Source organism: Carlito syrichta, unplaced genomic scaffold (assembly GCF_000164805.1).
Source record: "Carlito syrichta isolate Samal-C Ts95f unplaced genomic scaffold, Tarsius_syrichta-2.0.1 Scaffold306906, whole genome shotgun sequence".
NCBI classification, from domain to species: domain Eukaryota; kingdom Metazoa; phylum Chordata; class Mammalia; order Primates; family Tarsiidae; genus Carlito; species Carlito syrichta.
Genome location: NW_007251002.1, coordinates 343,385 through 367,070, shown reverse-complemented (window position 1 = coordinate 367,070; position 23,686 = coordinate 343,385). Strand labels below are relative to the sequence as shown.

The following is a 23,686-nucleotide window of genomic DNA, read 5'->3' as shown; positions in this document are numbered from 1 at the left end:
GTAGAGACGAGGTCTTGCCAAGATGCCCAGGCTGGTCTCCAACCACTAGGCTCAGACAATCCTCTAGCCTCTGCCTCCCAAAGTGCTGGGATTGCAGGAGTGAGCCACTATGCTTGGGGGAAATCGTATTTTCAAGAAATATTTTTTTAAAATAATTTATTGATTTAAAAAGGAAACTGTCTTCATTTGAATGTATTATTAAGGTTTGCATCTGAATGTAAGTTCTCTGGCAGGTATTAAGTAATTTTCATTAGACACCTTCATGCTTTATAGGCAGGCCCTGTGGCTGAAATCAAGGGTAACTTGACTGTGATGGCTCCTGTTTTGGTGAGCTAGTGACCAATGCTCACCGTCCTGCAGTCTCTCTCACAGCACAGAGTCTAAGTCCTTGATGGAGAAGATGAGAATTGAGTGGGAAGGGCAGATGGAAGAGCACTGACCCTAAGTTTTTTTAGCCCGTCTTCCTGTATAGGAGGAGCCTAAAACAGGCACTTGGGTGCAGGTGGTTTATTTGGGACCAGGAGCAAGAGACTGGGGAGAGTGAAACCAGGCAGAAGAAACCACTATAAGCATGGGCTACCAAGGTGGTTTGGAATCAAAAGAAAGATACTAAATTGTCAGTGTTAAAAAGTGTATAGATTTTACCTTAAAATCTGCCCACTGGGCTTACTGAAGAACTGGAGGCTCTAGTAACAATAGGTCTGTGTTCTGGTGTTGCTTTAGTGAATTAGTCATTGCCTTTTTAGGAAATGTAGGTGTTTTTGTGTCAGTTGCAGGCCCTCTCACACTCTTGTCTCCCAGCCTTGAATCTGAGTACCAGTGCCTGTCTTCACCAGTCTTGTCCTTCGTTGTGACACCGACCCAGATTGTGTGTGTATGATAATTTGTGACCCTTATCTTAAATGATGGAATGAATTTTTGAGTTACCAGAGCAACCTAGGAACATTTAAAGCCACGGAAATAGGAAGACTTTAGGAGCTGTAGTGCAGAGGAACTCATTAGCACTAGAGGCCAGCAGAAAGTGTCTCTTGTTAAAACAGAAGGCCTGGACACACTGGGAAGGAGCAGCCTCTCCAGATGGACCCCCAGTCTGAGATAGCAGGCCCTACACTGGCCAGCAGCAGGGCTTTGTAATGTCCTTTTTATGGTGCATACCATGACCATCCACAGACTGGAGGAGGAGCTGCTATCGAATAGATATCCTGGTTTGTTTGAGAAAATGTTTATGTTTATAAATGCTTATGCATTTTTGTGAAATATGCTCTTTTCTGGCATTGCTTATGAATGCTACTTAAATTTCATGCTTTAGGTGAGCTCAAAGCCCCAGTGGCAGCAGGCAGCACCGTTGTTCCACCTGACTGTCAAGCAGGACGATGAGACTCCAGAACCATTTCGTGTTAAAAATGAGCAGTCCTACGGTAGGAACATTAGTGTTCTAGGTTAAACTTAAGGAAAACATCTAGAGGAGAAGACCATGTGATGTTTAGTTAGTGGCATAATCGAATTATAAAACCTACATGACATGTCAAGTAGAAAAAAAAGTTCCTAAATGTTTTTCCTTAGAATAACTGATGCCAATTCTTAGTTATCCCAGGCTGTTATCAGTGCTATGAGAGCTGATGTCAGGAATTGGAAGGTTTACAATAAAATTCTGATTTATTTTAGCCTCTGCATCAAGATTGAGACTTCTCTAAGAGGGATTTTAAATATTATAAACATTACTTCCAAATTAGTCATTTTAACATTTCTATTATTTGACTCATTAAATACAGTGCTCATTAGGTTGATTACATTTAATATTAACTTTTTTGGTCATAGCTCTTTAAATGTTCTTCAGTAGTTTGATATTGTTTTAATTATAATTTAAATCATTTATTTTTAGAGTATTCTATGTAAGTACAATTGAAAATTTTGTTTATTAGCATATTAATAAAAATATAAAATAAATAATTGAATATCCTTAAAAAGATATTTTTAATGTGATGACACAAAACAGAAGTAGTTTAACTTCCCAATAGTTAAAAAAATACACACACACACACTCTTAGGATTGCTTGAGAATGTAATTTTTTTCTTAAAAGGTGATTTAGCATTTTATTCTAAGCATGTAAATGTTTTAGCTTGCTTTTTAGATGAATAATTCGTGCCTTTTTAAAAATTTAAGGTGAATACATGGAACGCATTAAAAAAAAAGGCCAATTATCTGACCAGGTTGATGATAGCTGTGCTGGACCATCTACTTTCCGGCCGAAGGGCAAATCTCCACACAAAGAGCGAGAGAGCTTTAGGAGCACTCTGGTCAGCGTCATCACGTAAGTTCCATGCCTACCCAGCATGTGTGGCCTTGTTAGAGCCCCAGGGACAATATCTAACAGACGAATTCTGTGCACCTCTAATGATGCCTCAGAAGCTTGTTGGAATGAGGAAAGAGTGTAAATAAAGAATGAAAGAGACTGGATTTAACCCTCAAGTGTAACCACATTTAAATACCATGAGTTGTGAAGGTACTGATGTTCATGCTCGATGTTGGCTGAATAAGCAGAATTTCTGGGAGTTCTGATTACAGTCATGGTGGCTGGTGGAAGATTTGAGCAGTTTTTTCACCCATTTTATCTGCTCCAGTGATGTTGTAACTTTTCTGGCCTTGTGGGTCTACTTGTGTAGAAAGGAATTGGGGTGAAAGGAGCAGCAGCGTGTGCGGGGGGCCTGGGCTAGCCTGGGCTGAGCAAGGCAGACAGCTTGGTGCTAGTTGCTTAGTGCCCTCTTTCATTTTATTATGACTCTTGAGGCATGCACCGTTTGTGGGACACATTGAATTTCCTGACCCATTATGGTCAGTAACTCACCCATGGAACTCTGTTCTATGGTCTCATGTGGCACTTTACTGGCTGGATGGCCATCTTGAAGGGAAGACAGTGGGGTACTGAGCTCTCAAAGAGGGTAAAGAGTGTGTCTGTCTGTAGGAGTCCCGTGCAGGTTGAGGGTGTACGCCCCTTCTAGAGTAGTATTGAGCTTCCCTCTCAAGGTGTCATTGCAGTCTGACCAGCAAGGCCCACTTATGTTGCCTTCTTGGTGGACGCACTCCCAGGTCACACAGAGTAAATGCAACACCCAAATCAACAGGAGGGTGGGCTTCTGGATATAAATTCTCAGATGAAACTTTTTTCTCCCTGGAGGCCTGGCCAAGAAAGAGAGCTTTCCTGACACAACTTCCTGTACCTGTTGTTTCTAATTCTGCCTTCATTGAGGGTAGAGCACACCTTGGGGTTTCAGCTGTGCACAAGACTTCTCTTTGAATCCCCCATTCTATTCAGGCTTAAGGAGACACCTTCTTCCTCACATGGGCATGGAACCCAAGACCTGCTGCCATGGGGGCAACATAGGCTTAGGAGTTTGCAATTGCCCTGCCTGGCCATTTCATTCTTTTTTTCCTCCTGGTCTTCCCTTTCTTTGCTGTGAACTCAGTTATACATTTACAAGGAGCTTTGTGACATATTATCCAGTATTCATAGAATTACACTGGGAGGTTTTTCAGGTTATTTTTACTGCTATGTGGTAAGAAGCAGAAGTCTGTTTTTAACCATTTTATGTCATTGTTTAGTTGTGTCTTTTATAAACAGGATTGAAATTCAATCTTAGAATTTCTGTACTTTACTAGCTTATTTAATCTCATGTATACTTACTGGTTTTTATATGTAGACTTATACCAATATGTTTTCTACTTATCATATATTGCCTTTGCTTCCTCCCACCTTTCTGCTTTCTGTTGAATTTTCTCTAGTCTTCCTTTATTTTTAAAGGTTTAAATGCTATGAAATATATTTCTCTTCTTTTTAGTAGTTATCCTAACATTTAAAACTACATTAATTTTAATTTATATTTTTAAAAGTTCAAAATCAATTTTATCTGTCTTCCTTCTGAGTAGCACGCAAGGACACTAAAATGCATTAATTTAGCTCTGAGCTTTCCTTAGCATTTTTCAATGTGATTATTAGTTTAATATTTTAGTTCCACCAAATCCTTAAATATTCATTCACTTTTTAAAAAGTTAACATTTACTTAGGTTTACTAGTATGTTTTCTAGTTTCTTAGAAAGTTGTGTTTGCATTTCACCCCTCACTTATGAGTTCATTTTCTTTTTTACCGAAGTTCACCTTTTAATAATTATTTCAATGAGAATCGTGATTAGTAAACTCTAGATTTTAATGTTGTAAGGGTCTCAATTTCATCCTTACTTTTGAATTATGGCTAAGTTGGTCACAGAACTAAAGAAGTATAATTTTCCCTCTGCACATCTGGAAAATAATAGATTGAAAATATTAACCGGCCATTGCTTTGTTAAATTCTGGTGTCTCCATGTGGCTCTTTCAGCTTTGTTCCCTTCCCCTGCCTAGGGGAGGTGAATCAATTTCTCTGTCTCTCTCTATCTCTCTAATTTGCTTTCTAAATAAACTTTGCTTGAAAGCTTAAAAAAAAAGAAAACATTAACCATTTTATTTTTGCATTTATTATTGTTAATGAGAAACCTGTGTCAGTTTGTCACTATTTTATTTGTTCTGTTAGTTTTTCTTCTTTTATAAAAAGAGTATTTTAGCTGGGCTCGGTGGCTCAGCCTGTAATCCCGTGCCTTGGGAGGCTGAGGTGAGTGGATTACCTGAGCCCATGGGTTCGAGACCCGCCTAGGCAACTTGGTGAGACCTCATCTCTACAATAAATCAAAAAATTAGCCGGGCGTGGCAGTGCATGCCTGTAGTTCCAGCTACTTGGAAGCTGAGGCGGAAGGATCGCCGGAGCCCGGCAGGGAGGTCGAGGCTGCGGTGGCCGGGAGCGGCCACTGTACTCCAGTCTGGGCGACAGAGACTCCAACTCAGAAAAAAGAAAAAAAAAAAAAGAGTATTTTATTTTCAAACCCAGCAGGTAGCCTTTTTAAAAAACAGCTTTATTGAGTGATAATTTACGTACCAGTAAATTCATCCATGTTAACTATAAAATTTAGTGAGTTTTAGTAAATTTCTAGTTTTACTATCTTTACCATAATCCTGTTTTGGAACACTTTCATCATCCACAAATGTTCCCTCATGCCCAGCTCCTTTCTCCACTACTTGCCCCGGGTCATCCCTAGTCTGTTTTCTGTTTCTGTAGCTTTACTTTCTAAAATTTCATGTAACTGCAGTCATACAATGCATCTGTTTTGAGATATTCATTCATGGTGCTGTTTCTGTGGTTTGGCTATTATGAATGATCCTGCTATGAACCACTGCATGTTCTTGTGAACATGTATTTTCATTTCTTCTTGTGAACATGTATTTTCATTTCTCCTAAGTAGATGTCCAGTTGTAGAATGCTTGGTTGGATAATAGCTATATGTTTAATTTCTTAAGACATCACTAAATGTTTTCCTAGTTGTTGTACCATTTTATATTCCCATATGTAATGTATGAATATGATTTTAGTTTCTCCACACCCCAGTACACACTTTTCTTTTTGTTTTGTTTTATCATTTTAACCACTATAGCGGATGTGTTGTTATATCCCTTTATGACTTCATGCTGATTTCCCTAATGACTAATGATGTTGGATATCTTTTCTTGCGGTTGTTTGATATTCATATATCTTCTTTGGTGAAGAGTCTATTTAAATCTTAGCCCATTTTTTATTGGGTTGTCTTCTTAGTGTATTGGAAGAGTTTTTAAAATGCTTCCTATACAATACTTTGTAGATATATCTTTTAAAAAGATTTTCTCCCACTCTGTGACTTCATTTTCTTAATTATATATTTTATTGATACATAATAATTGTACATATTTATGGGATACATGTGATATTTTGATACATGTATGCCATGTGTAGTGGTCCAATCAGGATAGCTTAAACATTTATCATTTCTTTGTGTTGAGAACATTGCAGATCTTCTCTCCGAGCTATTCTGAAGTCAAATTATTGCTGTCAAACACTAGAACTTTTTTTTAAACACTAGAACTTATTCCTTCTATCTAACTGTATTTTTGTGCTCATTATCCAAGCTATTGTCATTCTCCTCTCCCTCCTACACTTCTAAGCCTCCAAGAATCACCATTCTACTCTCTACCTCCACGAGATCCACTTTTTGGCTCCCACATGTGAGTGAGACCATAGGATATTTGTCTTTCTATGCCTGACTTATTCTACTTAATATGATTTCCTTTAGGCTCATCCACATTACTGGAAATGATAGAAATAACATGAGTTGTGAGGGTACTGATGTTCATGCTCAATGTTGGCTGAATAAGCAGAATTTTTGGGAGTTCTGATTACAGTTGTGGTGGTTGGTGGTAGATTTGAGCAATTTACCCCCCATTTTATCTGCTCCAGTGATGTGGTAACTTTTCTGGCCTTGTGGGTCTACTTGTGTAGAAAGGAATTGGGGTGAAAGGATCAGCAGCAATATGCGGGGCCTGGGCTCGCCTGGGCTGAGCGAGGCAGACAGCTTGGTGCTAGTTGCTTAGTGCCCTCTTTCATTTTATTATGACTCTTGAGGCATGCACCATTTGTGGGACACATGCAGTTTCATAACCCATGACTAAATTGATTCCATTATCATTTTATGATGACCTTCTTTGCCTCTGTTTTTTGACTTAAAGTCTATTTTGTCTGATATAAATATAGCTACTGCTGCGTACTTTTGGTTTTCAATGGTGTGGAATATCTTTTTCTATCTCTTCACTTTAAGTCTATATGTGTCTTTGCATGTGAATTGAGTTTATACTAAGCAGCATACAGTTGGGTCTTGATTTTTTTTCTTTTCCGACAGTCTGTATGTTTTAATTTAGGAATTTAAGCCTTTACCTTCAAAGTTGTTATTGATAGGTGAGAACGTACTCTTGTCATTTGCTATTTTTTGATTGTTGTGTATATCTTTTGTTCCTTTCTCTCTCTCTTCCTTATCTTTGTGATTTGGTGATTTTCTGTAGTGGTAACATTTAGTTCTCTTACTCATGCATATCTGCTCTTCCAGTAAGTTTTATGCTTTAGAGTTTTCGTAATGGTAAATATCTTTTACTTCCAGATATAAGACTCTCTTTAGCTTTTCTTGTATGTCTACTGTAGTAGTGATTAATTTCTTCAGTTTTATTTGTTCAGGAAATACTTTATTTCTTCTTCATTTATGGAAGATAGCTTTTCTGGGTATGGTATTTTGGGCTGATAGATATTTTTTTTTCATTCAGTACTTTGAATATATTATTCCATTCTTTCCTGACCTGTAAGCTTTCTGCTGAGAAATTTGCTGTTAGTTTGGTAGGGATTCCTTTGTATGTAGTTTGACACTTTTCTTTTGCTTTGTTGTTGAATTTTCTTTTTGTCTGACTTTTGGTGATTTTACTATGTGCCTTGGCAGGGACCATTTTGGGTTGAATTTAATTAGTTTCTTGTATCTAGATGTTTGTATCTCTTCCAAGACTTGGCAGATTTTCAGTTATTATTTCATTAAGTGGGTTTTCTTTTTCTTTCATTTTTTTTCTTGGTATTTTTCTTTTTTTTTTTAGAGCTGTGGGGTACAAGTCAAGATTAGCTATACAAGTAGGCTGTGTGCAGGTGAGTTTGGGTCTCCAACTGTTCCTCACTTCCCCTGGTTTAGGGCCAGGTACACTTTGTGTTGTTACATGCCCCTGCACCCACCCAAAAGTATCTAGTGACTACTGATACCTCCCTTGTGCTAATATGATTAATGTTCAGGTCCCACTTATGAGTGAGAACATGAGGTATTCAATTCCTTAGTTCTGTGATAGATCACTAAGTGTGATGGTCTTCAACTTCATCCAATTTGCTGTGAAATCCATGATTTTGTTCTTTACGGCTATGTAATACTCTATCATGTATATGTACCACATTTTAAAAATCTAGTCCACTTTTGATGGACAGTAGGGTTGTTTCCATGTTTTTGCTATTGTGAATAGTGCAGCTATAAACATGTGTATGCAGGTGTCTTTTTGGTAGAATGATTTGTGTTCCTCTGAGTATATTCCCAGGAGAGTATTGCTGGATCCTATGGAAGGTCAATTTTTAGTTCCTTAAGGGATCATCACACTGCTTTACATAGAGGTTGAACTAGTCTACACTGCCACCAATAGTGTAGAAGTGTTTCCTTTTCTCTGCACTCTCACCAGCATCTGTTGTTTTTTGATTTATTAATGATGGTCATCTTACTGGAGGTAGCTGGTGTCTTATTGTGGTTATGATTTGCATTTCTCTGATGATTAGTGAGGTTGAACATTTTTTTCATGAATCTGTAGGCTGCTTGTATCTCTTGTTTTGAAAAGTGTCTATTCATGTCCTTTGCCCATTTTTTAATAGAGTTGTTTATTTTTTTCCTTTTAGCTCATTTGAGTTCCTTGTAGCATCTGGAAATTAGACCTTTGTCAGATACATTATCAGCAAATATTTTTTCCCATTCTGTGGGTTGTCTCCCCACTCTCTAATGGTTTTTTTTTTTTTGCTGTACAAAACCTTTTTAGTTTGATGAGGTCCCACCCATCTATCTTAGCTTTTATGGCATTTGTTTTTGGGGATTTGATCAAGAATTGGTTGCCTACTCCAATGTGCATAAGAGTGTTTCTTATATTTTCTTCTTGGATTCTTATAGTTTGAGGTTTTACCTTTAGGTCTTTGATCGATTTAAAATTGACTTTTGTATATGGCAATAGTTAGGGTCTTGTTTCATTCTTTATCATGTGGTCAGTCAGTTTTTCCAGAAGCATTTGCTAAATATGGTCTCTTTTCCTCAGTTGTTACTGGTGACTTTGTCAAAGATGAGTTGGTTGAGAGATTAAGGTTTTGCCTCTGTAATCTCTGTCCTCTTCCATTGATGTATGTGCCTATTCTTGTACCAGTTTTAGGTTGTTTTGGTTACTGTAGCCTTGTAGTAAAGTTTTAAGTTTGGGGGTGTGGTACCTCCTTCTTTGTTCCTTTTGTTGAGGATTGTTGTGGCTATTTGTGCTCTTTTTGTTTCCATATGAATTTCTGTATTGTCATTTACAGATCTGAGAGAAGTGATGTTGGTAATTTGATGGGTATTGCATTGAATCTGTAGATTGCCTTGGGTAGGATAGACATCTTGATAATATTGGTTCTTCCAATCCATGAGCATGGAATGTTTTTCCATTTGTTTGTGTTTCCTTGATTTCTTTGAGCAGCGTTTTGTAGTTCTTGTTATAAAGGTCTTTCACTTTCTGGTTAGGTGGTTACCAAAGGCGAAAGAATCAGGGGAATGGAAAGGGTACAAAGTCTCAATTTTTGAGGCATATTGCACAGTGTGGTGAATAAGGTAAATAAAACAGTGTTGTGCATTTTTTAATTGCTAAGAGTAAATTGCAAGTGTTCTCACCACAAAAAAAGATATGTATTTGAGGTGCTGAATATGTTAATTAGCTTAACTTAATTATTCCACGTTGTGTTCCTTCATTATAATATTACTTTGTTCCCCATAAATGTATACAACCATACTTATCAACATATAATTTTAAAAATAAAAATTAAAAAAGAACACATTCATGGACTCAATAAACATGTAAATGGGAAAAAAATACTTTTATCAGTTTGAGGAAGTTCCCTTCCTTTCCTAGTTTTTGATCAAAAATAGGTGTTGGATTTTTTTCTAATTCTGTTTCTGTGTCTTTTGGTTTTTGTCCTTTATTCTATTAATTTATATTCACTCTGTTGACCTGTTTGGAGTGCAGTGAAACACTCACGGCCACTGCAGTCTCAGCCTCCTGGGCTCAGGTGATCCTTCCACCTCAGCCTTCCACACTGATTGCTTTTTTATATGTTAAAGTAAACTTGCATTCCTCTCACTTAGTCATTGTGTCTAATCTTTTTAACATAGTGCTGAATTTGACTTGCTAATATTTTGTTAAAGATTTTTGAGTCTATGTTCATGAATGATTTGAGCCTATCGTTTTCTTGCAATATCTATGTTTGACTTTGATATTTGGTCATACTACTGGCCTCCCAAAATGAACTGGGGAGTATTTTCTGAATGAGTGTGTGTAGAATTGGCATTATTTCTTTCTTGTTTGATAGAACTCATTAGCGAAGCCATGTGAACCTGAATTTCTCTTTGCGGAAAAGTTGTTAATGATTAATTCTATTAGTTTACTTGATACAGATCTGTTCCGATTTTCCGCTTTTTCTTTGACCATGTTTGGTACATTTTTTTGCCTTTTGGGAATGTGTTCTTTTCTTTGCTTTGGGAATGTATTATTTTTCTTTGTTGGCAGAAGGCTGTTTAGGTAACCTCCTTGCTTTCAACCTTCTTGCTTACCTTCTCCTTTGGAGCCTGCCGACTCTGAGACCAGAGCCTTTCCCCATGGTCTCCCACTAGAGATTGCCTTCCTTCCTGCATGACTTATGAGCTGTGGTGTTTTACTTCTGTTTCATCTGTCCTGTGTTCTTTTCATGTTCCAGAAATGTGTTGAAACATCTCAGCTGTTGACTGTTCTAATCTTTTCACAGTTATGGGTTAAAGTTATTTTGCTTACTTTGCACAGGGCAACTTAAAAAGGGGATACTCTTGCTACCATCTTGAATCAAAAGTCTCTATTGGTTTTATAAAATGAAAAAATATATATTAGTTCTTTTCATTTTTTAAAAACAAGGCACATCCTATTTTCTCTTAAACCAGGCCAAGTGTCTGCTATATTGATTGTGTGACTTCTGGATGGGGTGTTGTTCTGTGGGAAAGAGCGTGCGTGTTTGGAGGCACATGTTGATGGGTAAATCCTTTTTTTCCTACTTTAATAAGCTGAATGGCCAAGGGGAAGTTATTCAATCTGTCTGACATTTAGTTTCTTCATCTGTGAAGTGGGGATAATAATATCATTGTATCCTCTTTAGCAACAGGTGTAAGGATTAGATGTAATATGTGTGACTCTGTAGATGCCTGATCACAATAAGTGATCAACAGAAAGCTCCTGTCATGATCATTCCCAGTGAGGAGAATCTTTGCCAGTAGCCCTAGAATGATAGAACCATAAAGTTTTAGAGCCAAAAGGATCTTCACTCTGACTGCAACCTCTACAGCCATTCCCATACCCCCAGCCTTCCTCGAACTCTCCTACCCTGGCCCTGCTGCATTCTACTAGGCAAGCATTATCCACGCTCAGAATAGGATTTCTTCTCAGGATTCAGCAAAGTAGGCAATATGAGCATTTCTACCATAAAAAACAACCTCCACCAGTGCCTAAGACCATACACTTTATAGAGGCAGAACCTGAACCCAAATTTCCTTATTTCTGAAACATTTTACTGTTGCATTAGTTTCTCTTTTTGTGCAATCAACAGCATAATGAGATTACATCTATAGTTAGAGTAATCTGCCCTTCTCTCTCCAACTACCACATACCTTGAAGTTCTCCCTCTACTCCTTCCATATTGCGTTCCCTCACTTAACATTTACTGAACACTTGCTATGTGTTAAATGAAACTGAGAGCTTACCTAAAGCCTTGACTCTTTTCTCTTGTTCATATAATTGAAAAGAGTAAATACAAAGTTCATCAAACATTGGATTCCTGAATTTGCAAAATACATTAAGTTAGAAGACACATTCTGGGTACCCACCTGGGCATGGTGTCTCAGGGACACTCAGTAAACTCCAGTCTCCCCTCACAGGGCAGTTGGTGGAAAAAGTACCTTACCATACAGCAGCGCCGACTTGTGTCCATCCCGGATGCCTTTGCCATCCAGTGCCTGATACAGTCAGTGAAAAGAGATCAAATTTATCCCATGACAATTCATTTCTGAAGGTGTGAACTGCTCCTTCCTGCACAGTGTAGCCCCAGACTAAGTCACAAAATGTGGCTCATATCTGGTGTAGACTGGATTGAACTAGAATTGTAAGCATTACAGTATTATATGGACACATACCCAATAATAAGTACATAGGAGCATAAGAGCTCCTCTGTCTGTAATTGCTAACTTGCATGTGTCTGAAGTCTGAGAAATGGACTTCTGAAGAGTGTGTCTGTGTCTTCTGCAAGACTGTGTTTAAAGTACTTTCCATTAGTGCTCTTTTTAAAAAAAATCATATTTATAAATAACCACACATATTTTAAGAATAATGCAAGCACACTTTTTCTTAACTTAAAAGAAGAGAGAGCCTGAGTAATGTGGAAGATTGATTAAAGGGCCTCAAGAAGGCTGTGCTCTCTGAATTAGGTTTTCAAATTGCTTTCAAAGTAATTGTCTCTCTGTGAGTAAAGAGAAAGTATTTGGGGAGGAATAATATACCAAGCATGTATACTATTTATAAAATGATCAGCAATCTATTTTTTTATGATTTAATAAAAAACAGTTCTGATGTGTTTATATTCATTGTTTTATGTTTTAACTGCCCTTTATGAACTTTTGAATGGCATGTTTATAATTTTCTTAGGCAAGAAGATGCTGGTTTAGACCCAACTATTCCTGATGAAAGCACGTTTTTAAAACCAACCACTTCTGCAATAGAAAAGGACATCTTGGTAATAAGCTATTTCTTTTGTCCGTATAATTGAAAAGAAAAGAAACACTTAAAGATAATTTTATACTTTTGACATTCCTCTGTGCTCCTCCTTTGTGAAACCCTGTGAGTGGAGGAACAAATATGAGTTCTACAAAGCTTCAGTCACGTATAGCTTTTACATGCCTTTATTCTTTTATGAGGAATTACCTTGATTATATAATATACACTTTACAAAGCATATCAACGTACTTTAGAAATAGCATTTCTTCAAGTATTACAAATAAATAAGAATTTTTTAAAATGTAAATATCAAAGACTTTACTATTGCTAACTTGGAAGTATTTTGAGGTTTATGTTTTTTCTAATAAGTCACATATGAAATTTTGTAAAAATATATTTGTGTGTCTATTATTATAGAAATAATGCCTTGTTATAAAATTATTATTTTATGTACACATGTAATTGCAGTTATAAAATTGTAGTATGGAATATTAATGGGCTAATTGGAAATTTCCTAATCCTGTTGTATAATATTTCTGGGATTAATGAGTAGGGATAGTGATTGCAACTTTTGAGATCTAGTTCTTCAAGGAGCTACATGGGCTGAATATGATAAAATAAAATTAATTGCTCTTTGTTTATTACTTTTTAAAAAAGATCTAGTTTGAATTATCAATAATTAAAAAAGTAACAAAACACATTTTCAAAAACTTACAAGACAGTGTACTCTAATTCAACATGGACTCTGCTAAATAAATCACATATTAATATAACTTGATGTTTTACAATATGGTTATAAGTTGCAATAAGAGCTTTAATTTTGATGAAATATGTATTTTTTAAATTTAAGAGAACTAAATAATTTCTACATGAATTTCACACAGTGCTTTTTTATGATTTATAAATACTTAGCTATACTGAAACTTGAATTTTGCTTGGTAGCTTTATTTTTGATAAACACACTTTTTTAGTACTAAACCCATCTATATTTTCCCTATCTCCTTTTTGTAGAGGTATTACTATTATATTCACCATGGAATTGATACAGACCATGTAGCCCCAATGGAAGATTCTTGGCTAGAACATGTATTGGATTTGGTTCCACAACATCTGAAAGTCCTCACTGACAGCATACTTGTATTATCTGACGAAATGAGAGAAGATTACCTTCTTAGTGTCAAGAAATCCATAGGTAAATTGGTATTACTCCAATTTGTTTTCTAATTTGAATATGTGTCTCATTAAATATAATTTTTTTCTGTTGAAAGCTAATATCTATACCTGAAACTGTTTATAATTTTAATTATGCAATTTCTTACATTGCTGTGGCATCACTTAAGCTCTTAGGCAAATTCCATTAATGAAGTACTACAGACATTTTTTAAAATTAATCTTTTACTTGTCAGGATATGCCTCTCAACAAAGGACAACACTGAAAAAAATTATAAAACATTAATTTCAACCCCTCAAAATATTTACTGAGTGTCTAATTTATACAAGGCATCTGGTTTTAGGAGATAGTCTCTTCCTTTAAGACAGTCCCTTCAAGGATTTTTTTGGTGTAGGCATGCAAGATAAGATATGCATATCTGAACAAACTTACCTAAAAGTTTAGTCATTAACAATGAACATTAATATTACTGATCTCGTAAATTAGAATGTGATTAATTACAAAATTATTACCGTGGACTAGAGGTTTGCAAACTATAGCTCACAGACAAATCTGGCCACTGCTTTTTTTTTTTTTTTTTTTAAGTGAGAAAGCAGGATTTATTGAGAGGACAGAGAAGTTCCTGTCTGGGACCAAAAACCTGGTGCTTATATAGCCCTAAGTTCAAGCTGATTGGCTAACACTAGCTGTGAGCTGTTGCTTTTCTTGTCAGTATTAAGGACCAATTGGCAGGAGGTAGGGGCCTAATGGTGAGCTGATTGGTTGCTTTAGGATTCCAGGAGTGAGTACCTAAGGTCTAGCTTGAAAGGTTCACAGGGAGCTTGTTTACCAATACTGAGCCTGAGAGGCCTGCCCGGGAATTTGCTACATTGTTACCAGAGGACCTGCCTGTCTGTTTGCCTAGTCTGTCTCTAGCTATCTCCTGTCTAATTACCCCCTGTGAAGTAGTAAGATGATAATCTATGACCAGTCTGGTTACTTCCTGCTGATCATGGGCGTCATAAGGGGGCAGCAACAGGGATCCTCCGGAGGGTGACCTAACAGTCCTCGGTAGAAAGAAACTTCCATATAATGTTCCATCAGCATCGCCATTTGGAGTTTGATGACCTCCTTCCTTCGAGCCCCATGTTTGGGCACCAAAACTGATGCGGATTATTCAGGTCAGCCTGGGCTTCAATATTGTCAGCTCGATGGGTCGGCCAGTCAAGCCCCAGAGAAGGGTAGTCAAGGGGCTGATAAGCCTAGCCCTGGAAGTGTCAGCTCCAATGGGCTGGCAAACCAAGCCCTGAGAGTGTTGCGATTTATTGGACTGGCAAGCCCAGCCCCCAGAATGTTGGTTCTAATGGACTGGCAAGTCAAGCCCTAAGAATGCTGCTGGTATGGTGGGCCAGCAAGCCCAGTCCCTGAGATGCCTCAGTTTCAAATCTCACCCTCCCCCAGCAGCTCTCCTGGTTGAGCTGGCTCCAACGATCTTCTGCAGCTCTTCAGGTCTCAGCTCTTCGGGGTCAAGGTTCTTGTCTCATACCCTGGAAGAATGAGGGGCACGGGCAGCCAGAAAGTGCGAAAGCAGGATTTACTGAGAGAACAGAGAAGCTCCCACAGTGGGAGGGGACCTGAAGGGGTTGCCCCCACTGTTGGTTTTTAAATAAAGTTTTACTGGGACACAGTGACTCTTGTTCATTTGTATATTGTCTGTCCTGCTTTTCAGCTACAAGAGCAGAGCTGAGTAGTTGTGACAGAGACGTTGTTGCTCACAAAGTCAAAAATAGTTGCAATCCGACCCTTTACATGAAAAGTTTGTTGAACCGTGGTACAAACTAATAGATCCTAAGGTTGACTGATTATCAGAACCATTTTTCAAATACCGATTTCTGGCCCCACCTGAATTAAAATTCCTAGAGGCAGGGCTTTGGAATCTGTACTTTCAAAAAAGGCTCTGCAATTGGTTGTGATAGTAAACCTGGTATAATGGATGCTGTGTTCAAAGTTGCAGAAATAAAAATGATTTATAGTGATGTGGGGACCATTCTGGAAGGGTATTCATTGCACTTATGACTTCTGTTGGGTATCTTGGTAATATAAAACAAAGAGCCAAATCCTTGTCCTTGAGAAGCTAGTAGTCTAATGAGGGGGATGGACAAATTCCTAAATTATAAAGCAAAGCAGTGAGTGCAGTGAGGAGGGAAACAAGACACCATAAGGGAGAAGAGTCACCCTAACTTGGTGGGAAGAACTCTGGAGGCACTAAAATGAGCCTTGAAGGACGAGGAGCAACTTACCAAGGAAACTGTGTGGACTGAGAGGTGGCATGAATGATGGCAGACATGCATGAAAGGCCTTCTGGTCTTGTAGGCAGTTCTGATGGTCAGAGTACAGGTTGTATTTGCAGAAGGAGACAGAATCTGAAGGGACTTCTTGCCTTCTTCACCCATTTGAAAGTAAATGAAAGTCTCTGAGGGATATTAAGCAAGGTGGTAAGAACATACTATTTGCATTTTAGAAAGAGCATCTTGAAAGACAAAAAGGGGAATTAGAATTAATTGTAAATTTAAGACCACAGAAGACAGAAACAGAGATAGCTTATTTTACTGATTGTCCACAAGATTGTTTTATGCTCTTATGTAACTTAGAAAGAGACAATATAGTTGTCCCTTGGTATCAGCAGGGGGTCAGTTCCGGGGCACTGTGACCAAAAAATACCAAAATCCACAGATGTTCAAGTCCTCACATAAAATGGTATAATATTGTCTTATAATCTATGTATATCCTTTTGTATACTTTAAATAATCTTTACATTATTTATACTACCTGATGTAATTAAATGCTATGTAAATAGTTGTTACACTATGTTGCTTTTTTATTTGTATTTTGTTGTTGTGTTGTTTGCTATTTTTTTCTGAGTATTTCCAATCCGTGGCTGGTTGGATCTGTGGGTGCAGAACCTGCAGATACAGAGGACTGACTGTGTGTGCCTTTCTTCATATAAAGAAAACTGCCACCACCCTGTATTGTTGACCTTCAGTTCAACAAAAACAGTTTTTGTGAAATAGCTATAAAGGAAAATGTAACGTTAAATGCAATTATCCTTTTCAAAAGAAAGAGGAAGGACACATTATTAAGAAATGGAGCATGTATTGTTAAAGATGCCAACATGATACATTTTCTCATAAAATTTTTCAGTTTTCTTCTATTCATAGATGCACAAATTTCTCATTATTAAATACTTTTTGACACATTTTAAGCAATTAATTTTAATGGAATTAGTTTGTAATTACTTGGAAATATGCTATAATTAATATGAGATTATTTAGTAGAATTTTTACATTTTCTTTTAGTTGATTTTGTTTTAAAAGATCCGAGAGAAAAGGAAGATGATAAGAAAACAGATGAACTTCCACCCCATCGTGCTGAGTAAGCAGTCTAATTCTCTAAGAATATTGATTATATGTCCATTTCTGTATATGTTTATATATTTATACACCAATTACATTCTCTTATACATATGTTTATAATTTATATAAAAATAAATGTGTATTTGTGTATGTATATATCCCACCTACAGGCATGCCTCATTTTATTGCATTTTGCTTTGCATATACCACATTTTTTGCTAATAGAAGGTTTGTGGCAACTCTATGTCAATCAGGCCTATAGGCGCCATTTTTTTCCAAAAGCATGTGCTCACTTTGTGTGTTTGTGTAAATTTTGATAATCTCACCATATTTCCAGCTTGTTTAGTTATTATTATATGTCACTTATCTTTGACATTACTATGTATTGTAAGTGTCTTGAGGAGTCACAAATTGTGCCCGTTTAAGATAGCAAACTGATATCGATAAGTGTGTGTGACCTAACTGTTCCACCAACCAGTCATTCCCTGGCTCTCTCCCTCTTCTCTTGTGCCCCTATTCTCTAGACAGAACAATATTGAAAAGGTCAATTAATACCCATACAAGGTCCTCTAAGTGAGTTGCATGACTCTCACTTTAAATCAAAAACTAGAAATGATTAAGCTTAGTGAGAAAGGCACGTCAAAAGCTGAGATAGACTGAAAGCTAGACCTCATGTGCCAAACAGATGCCAAGTTGTGGATGCAAACAAAAAACTCTTGAAGGAAATTTAAAGTGCTACTCCAGTGAACACAGGAGTGATAAAAATGCAAAACAATCTTACTGCTGATATGTAGAAAGTCTGAGTGGTCCAGATAGAAGATCCAACCAGCCACAACATTCTTTTAAGCCAAAGCCCAATCCAGAGCAAGGTCCTAACTCTTACCAATTTTGTGAAGCCTAAGAGAAATGAAGAAGTTGCAGAAGTAAAATCTGAGGCTAGCAGAGATTAGATTCACAAGGTTGAAGAGATTAGATTCATGAGGTTTAAGGAAAGAAGCCATCTCTATATTGTAAAAATGCAAGATGAAGCTGCAGGTGCTGATGGAAAAGCTGCAGCAAGTTTTCCAAAAGATCTCGCTAAGTTTATTATGATGAAGGTGCTTACATTAAACAACATATTTTCAGTGTAGATGAATAGTCTTTTATGAAAATACCACCATCTTGGACTTCATAGCTGGAGAGGAGAAGTCAATACTGTGTTTCAAAGTCTCAAAGGACAGGTTGACTCTCTTGTTAGGGGTTAATGCAGCTGGTGACTTTAAGTCAAAGCCAATGCACATTTACCATTTTGAAAATTCTCGGGCCCTTAAGAATTTTACTAAACCAACTTTGCTTGTGCTCTATAAATAGAACAATAAATCCTGAATGACAGCACATCTATTTACAACATGGTTTGCTAAATATGTTAAACCCACTGTTGAGACCTACTGCTCAGAAAAAAAAAGTTCCTTTCAAAATATTACTGCTCATTGACAGTGTACCCAAGAGCTCTGATAGAAATTTATGAGGTGATCGATATTGTCTTCCTTTCTGCTGACACAGTATCCATTCTGCAGCCCATGGATCAAGAATAAATTTTGACTTTCAAGTTTTTTAGGAAACACATTTTGTAAGGTTACAGCTTCCATAGATATGATTCTCTGATGGATCTCAACAAAGTAAATTGAAAAGCTTCCAGGAAGGATTCATTGTTCTAGATGCCGTTAAGAACATTAGTGATTCATGGGAAGTGGTAAAAATATCAGTATTAACGAGTTTGGCAGAAGTTGATTCCAACCCTCCTGGGTGACTTTGAGGGGTTTAAGACTAATGTGGAAGAAATACAGATGTGATGGAAATAGCAAGAGAACTAGAGTTAGAAGTGGAACCTGATGATATGACTGAATTGCTGGGATAGCATGATAAAACTTGAATGGATGAGGAATTATATATATATTTTAACAGGATCAATATATATTTTAACTCTGTCGCCCAGGCTGGAGGACAATGGTACAATCCTGGCTTACTGCAGCTTTGACTTCCTGAGTTCAAGCAATCCTCTCGCCTCAGCCCCCCAAGTAGCTGGGACTACAGGCACATGCCACCACTCCCGGCTAATTTTTGTATTTTTTGCAGAGGCAAGGCCTCACTGTGTTGCTCAGGCTGGTCTTGAACTCCTAGGCTCAAGCAGTTCTCCAGCCTTGGCTTCCCAAAGTGCTGGGATTACAGGCTTAAGCCACCTCATCCAGCCAGATAAAGTATATTAGAAATAAGGTTTGTATGTTGTTTTTTAAATTTAGTGCCATTACACTCGTAACAGACAACAGTATAGTGTAAACATCACTTTTATTTGCACTGGGAAACCAAAAATTTGTGACTCAATTTATTGTGATTTTTGCTTTGTTGGGGTGGTCTGGAAGCAAACCTGCAGTATCTCTGTGGTTTGCCTATATACAACTGATTGTTTTTATGATCCTTATTTATTTAGGTATTTAAGCTCTGACATGTTACATTTATAAATTGATGAATAGATGGATAGACAAATGGACAGATGGACATGTAGGTGGTTAAAACATAAGTACTCTAGTAGAAATAATTTGATATAAAGGTATTTGTATCTGGACAGCTACTAACGCAGGCCTCAGATGTATGAAAGTATAAGAGCTTGATGGCAATTTGCATAAAAACACATTGGAAGCATTGCAGAAGACCGTATACAGAGTGCATTTTAACTTATTGCAGAGATTAAAATACAGAACACTTAGTGGGAAAACCTACTTGCTACATGTTTTTCCTAAAAAAAAATTATAAACAAATCTCTTAAACAGTCCCAGAATACAATTGAGCCTTGAACTATGCAGGGGTTAGGGCATTGGTCCCCCATACTTAGCTACCTATAGCCTACTGTTGACCAGAAGATTTACCAATATCATAAACAGTTGATTATCACATATTTTGTTTATTATATGTAATATATACTGTATTCTTACAATAAAGTAACAAAGTAAGCTAGAGAAAAGAAAATGTTTTTAAGAAAGTCATAAGGAAGATGAAATATATTTACTTTTCATTAAGTAGAAGTAGATCATGTTTGACGCCTTCATTTGAGTAGGTGGGGGAGGAGAAGGAGAGGAGGGATTGGTCTTGCTGTGTCAGGGGTGGCGGAGAAGGAAGAGACTCCGCAGGCAAGTGGACCCATACAGTTCAAACCCGTGTTGTTCAGGGCTCATATATGTGCCTTCATATAAGAATGTTATGAGGTGTTTGTGATTTATAGATGACCTTTACACATTAATAGAGGGTAAAGTTCAAGGGGATTTCTACAGGCAGGCTGGACTATGTCTTTAAAAGTATTAAAATATAAAGAAAAAATCAAAAAATAAATAAAGGGAAAGTGTGAATGTGTGTCGTAAAGTTAACAGATAATCTTTATAGGTGTACAGGAAAGATAGTTGGCTAGTGTATCCACTTGGTTATTATGGGTTATTTGCAGACTCAGTAGGATCCAGTATTTGGAGATAAAAATTAATCACCTTATGTGTTTAAGATTTAAATCTATTAATTAATCTTTAATCATTAATTCTTATGATGAAGTTATACTAGACCATAAAACAGATGACCTTTATATATTTTAAAAGATCATCTTATATTTTAAGTGCGTGTTTTGCTATTACTATGATGGATACATATTTTATTAGAATTAAATCATTAATTCTCAAAAAGTACATTTACTATGAAAATGCTTAATTTTAATTTAAAAAGAAAATAACTAAATATTTTCTTTGATTTCAGAATGGAAATTCTCCCAAAACCTTGGAGGAAATCTTTTTTGGCTGCGAGCAGTTACATTCGGGATCACTTGAACGCCATGAACCCCACAATGCTGGCTGTGCTGGATTTGTGGCACAGTAATTTTAGGTGAGTATTTCTAGCCTTCCTGAGATTGCTAAAAGGCAGATTAAAATTTTGTCATACCTTAATTATGATTATAATTATGGCCTACTATTTTAGCTGCAAAGTTAAACATTAATGACACTTTATGGCATGTGTTCTAACATGGTTTTGCACATACGATACAGAAGTTCACAGGGTAGAGGTGAGCGCTACCTGTGGCCCTGTCCCTCTCCTCTGCTGCCCCTCCCATCACTGACACACCTTGAAGGTGGTGGAGTTGGGAGCAGAATATGGTCTGCCAGGTCCCCCAGGGTGCCAGCCACCTCACTGTCCCGTGGGGGGTGCCACATGCGCTCCTACCCACGTCCTCCCTGTAGCCCATGTATAGGGCCTCCTGGCGACACGCTCTTGTGGATGAGTGTTTTTATAAAGCTTGCTCGGTAATGCAAGCTTGATTTCCTCCTTCTAGTCCCTGGATGCCCGGGTCTCCGTGCCCTGTGGCCCTAGAGTTGGCGCCCACTCTCCACCCACCCAACCGCATCCCTGGTTAAGCCCATGGCTCCCCAGGCCGGCGTCTTCATGCAGGCACTGTCCTCACTGCCAGGACAGAACAGCCCAGCACAGGCCAGCTGGTGGGTTGCAGCCCACAGAGACCCCAGAGCCCTCAGATCCCAGACACACGTCTGGGCCATGCCCACGACTGTTAGCTCCTTCCACATCAGACGTCAGGGTTCTCAGGCACCTGACCCCATGAACAGGCCAGGCCCTGGCTCAGCAACACATGTGATGAGAGGCCCCTGGCTGTCCCTGTGTACCTCTGCCTCCTGAGTACAATGGTTGGTGAGTCTGGTGTCTAAGGTCCCTTCCTTCCCCTACTCCATCTTTCCCTTCTTCCTGTGTTTAACATGGTTGTATTTAATTTCTTCATACAGAAAATATGTGTAATTTTAGGTAGATATATTCTTTTTTAGACAACCTCCATGACAAATTTTTCTTGAAAAGCAATGCCTCCACTCCAAATAAATCACAGTCAAAATAAATGAAGTTCAAGATGACATCAGTCCCATTTGTCTTACATCCTGGTGTTGTGTGGATGACAAGCAGCAGCCAGTTATGATGACAGGTGATAGATCCAAAGTAATTGCCAAATTTGTTAATAAGTTTCCATCTCTAACCATCCTTAAAATTATATATGGGGTCACACCATCCTCATGGTAGTCCAGTAGAGCAACCATGCCATCTGGATTCATGCTTTCACCAATAAATAACTGGTAGTTTTTAAAATTAGCAAGTGACATGCTTGATTTGTTCTGCAGCCCCTGTCATAAAAGGTTTTACTCGTTCTGGTTTCTGTTCTTCAAGTTTGCCTTTGACTGATTTCATGTAGTCTTTGATGTACTTCTTATAGGCTACTTTTGCAAAGCTGGTTTCCTGCAGGTGATGGTTCATGACAATATCAATACCAGTAATTACTGTGCTTTTTGTACCTTTGCCCTCAGGGCCTTCAGCTGAGGCATCAATATTACCCTCTGTCCTACCGACCATCTTCCCCTCCACCTTTCGGTTCTTGTAAATGTTGGAGAACATCTCATCGTGGCTGAGATGGTAGTTGATTATCCGGGTAGATAATCACTAACTTAGCAAGAGCCCCGAGCTCCACGTGAGCATGGAGCAGCCATAGAAGCTCTGCAGGGAGTGGGGAATAGGCAGAAAAAGTGTAAATACACTCTTAAATGCATTCCTTCTCCCTTTATACTGTAGGATTTCTGTCTGCCTTTCTTTTCCCATCTTACCCTTCTTTCATCAGCCCAGCCAGGGACACGCAGCAGTTCCAGTGGGTCTCAGTTCATGTTCTTTGTACTCATATAGCTAGATACACACATATACTCACACATGAACGTAGCATAAACACGTGCGCATATGTAACATCTTTTTATCTTTGTTGTATAAAAATGGCTATGCATACTACTGTATTTTACTTCCCTCAATAATATTTTGCAAAAATTCCTGTGTCTTAACTGGACTGACTGTAAGTTATACTTTTTAGTAAGTGTGCAATATTTCATGGTGTGGCTGAATCATCATTTTTCAGCTTTGCTTTCATTAAGGATTAATTTTGCTTTCAGTTGTTGGTTCTATGAATCGAGTGCCAGGAAAAGACCTTGTGCAGATGTCCATATTTACTGGAATTTGGGAACATTTATTTTGAATTGGAGTCTCTGTTGGCCAGGCTGGAGTGCAGCAGCATGATCATGGTTCACTGCAGGCTCGGTCTCCTGGGTTCAGGTGATTTTTCTGCCTCAGCCTCCTGAGTAGCTGGGATTGCACACAGAAATTTAAAATTTTTTGTTTTATCATTATTTTTTATTATGATGTTGTGGGGTACAGTTAAGGGTTAGGTATACAATTACGTTTCATTCAGGCACCCTGTTGATAAGAGGGGTTTCCCTGTCCCAAGACAGATATTTGCTACTGTTAATCCCATCCCCCCCCCCATAGTTTCCCAGTACCGTCAGTCATTTTCTTATAGTATTACATTGGATGTTCAAAGTTCATTATATGAGTGAGAACATGTGATACTCGAATCTTTGTTTCTGTGAGAGGTCACTCAGTATTATAGACTCTAGTTCCATCCAGGTTGCTGCGAAATTCATGATTTTGTTCTTTTTTATGGCTACGTAGTATTCCATAGTGTATATGTATCACATTTTTTTTAATCCAGTCCTCTTTTGATGGGCAGCATGGTTGCTTCCAGGTTCTTGCTATTGCGAACA

General features: G+C 37.8%; 1 protein-coding gene and 1 pseudogene across 2 annotated transcripts in view; one reads left to right on the top strand and one right to left on the bottom strand.

Annotated features, from left to right (window-relative positions):
- The first annotated feature begins 1,314 nt into the window (after positions 1–1,314).
- DNAH7 (dynein axonemal heavy chain 7) overlaps positions 1,315–23,686 on the top strand; it is a 280,274-nt gene continuing 257,902 nt past the window's right edge. Inside the window, exons 1-6 of the mRNA XM_008063530.1 lie at positions 1,315–1,418; positions 2,165–2,312; positions 12,408–12,495; positions 13,488–13,668; positions 16,983–17,058; positions 20,811–20,936. Coding sequence (XP_008061721.1) covers positions 2,173–2,312; positions 12,408–12,495; positions 13,488–13,668; positions 16,983–17,058; positions 20,811–20,936 — 611 coding nt within the window. The 5' untranslated portion in view covers positions 1,315–1,418; positions 2,165–2,172. The remainder of the gene's footprint in view (positions 1,419–2,164; positions 2,313–12,407; positions 12,496–13,487; positions 13,669–16,982; positions 17,059–20,810; positions 20,937–23,686) is intronic.
- On the bottom strand, positions 21,877–22,508 carry LOC103265884 (annotated as a pseudogene). Its single transcript, XR_002482280.1, has one exon. The product of XR_002482280.1 is annotated as a translationally-controlled tumor protein pseudogene (transcript).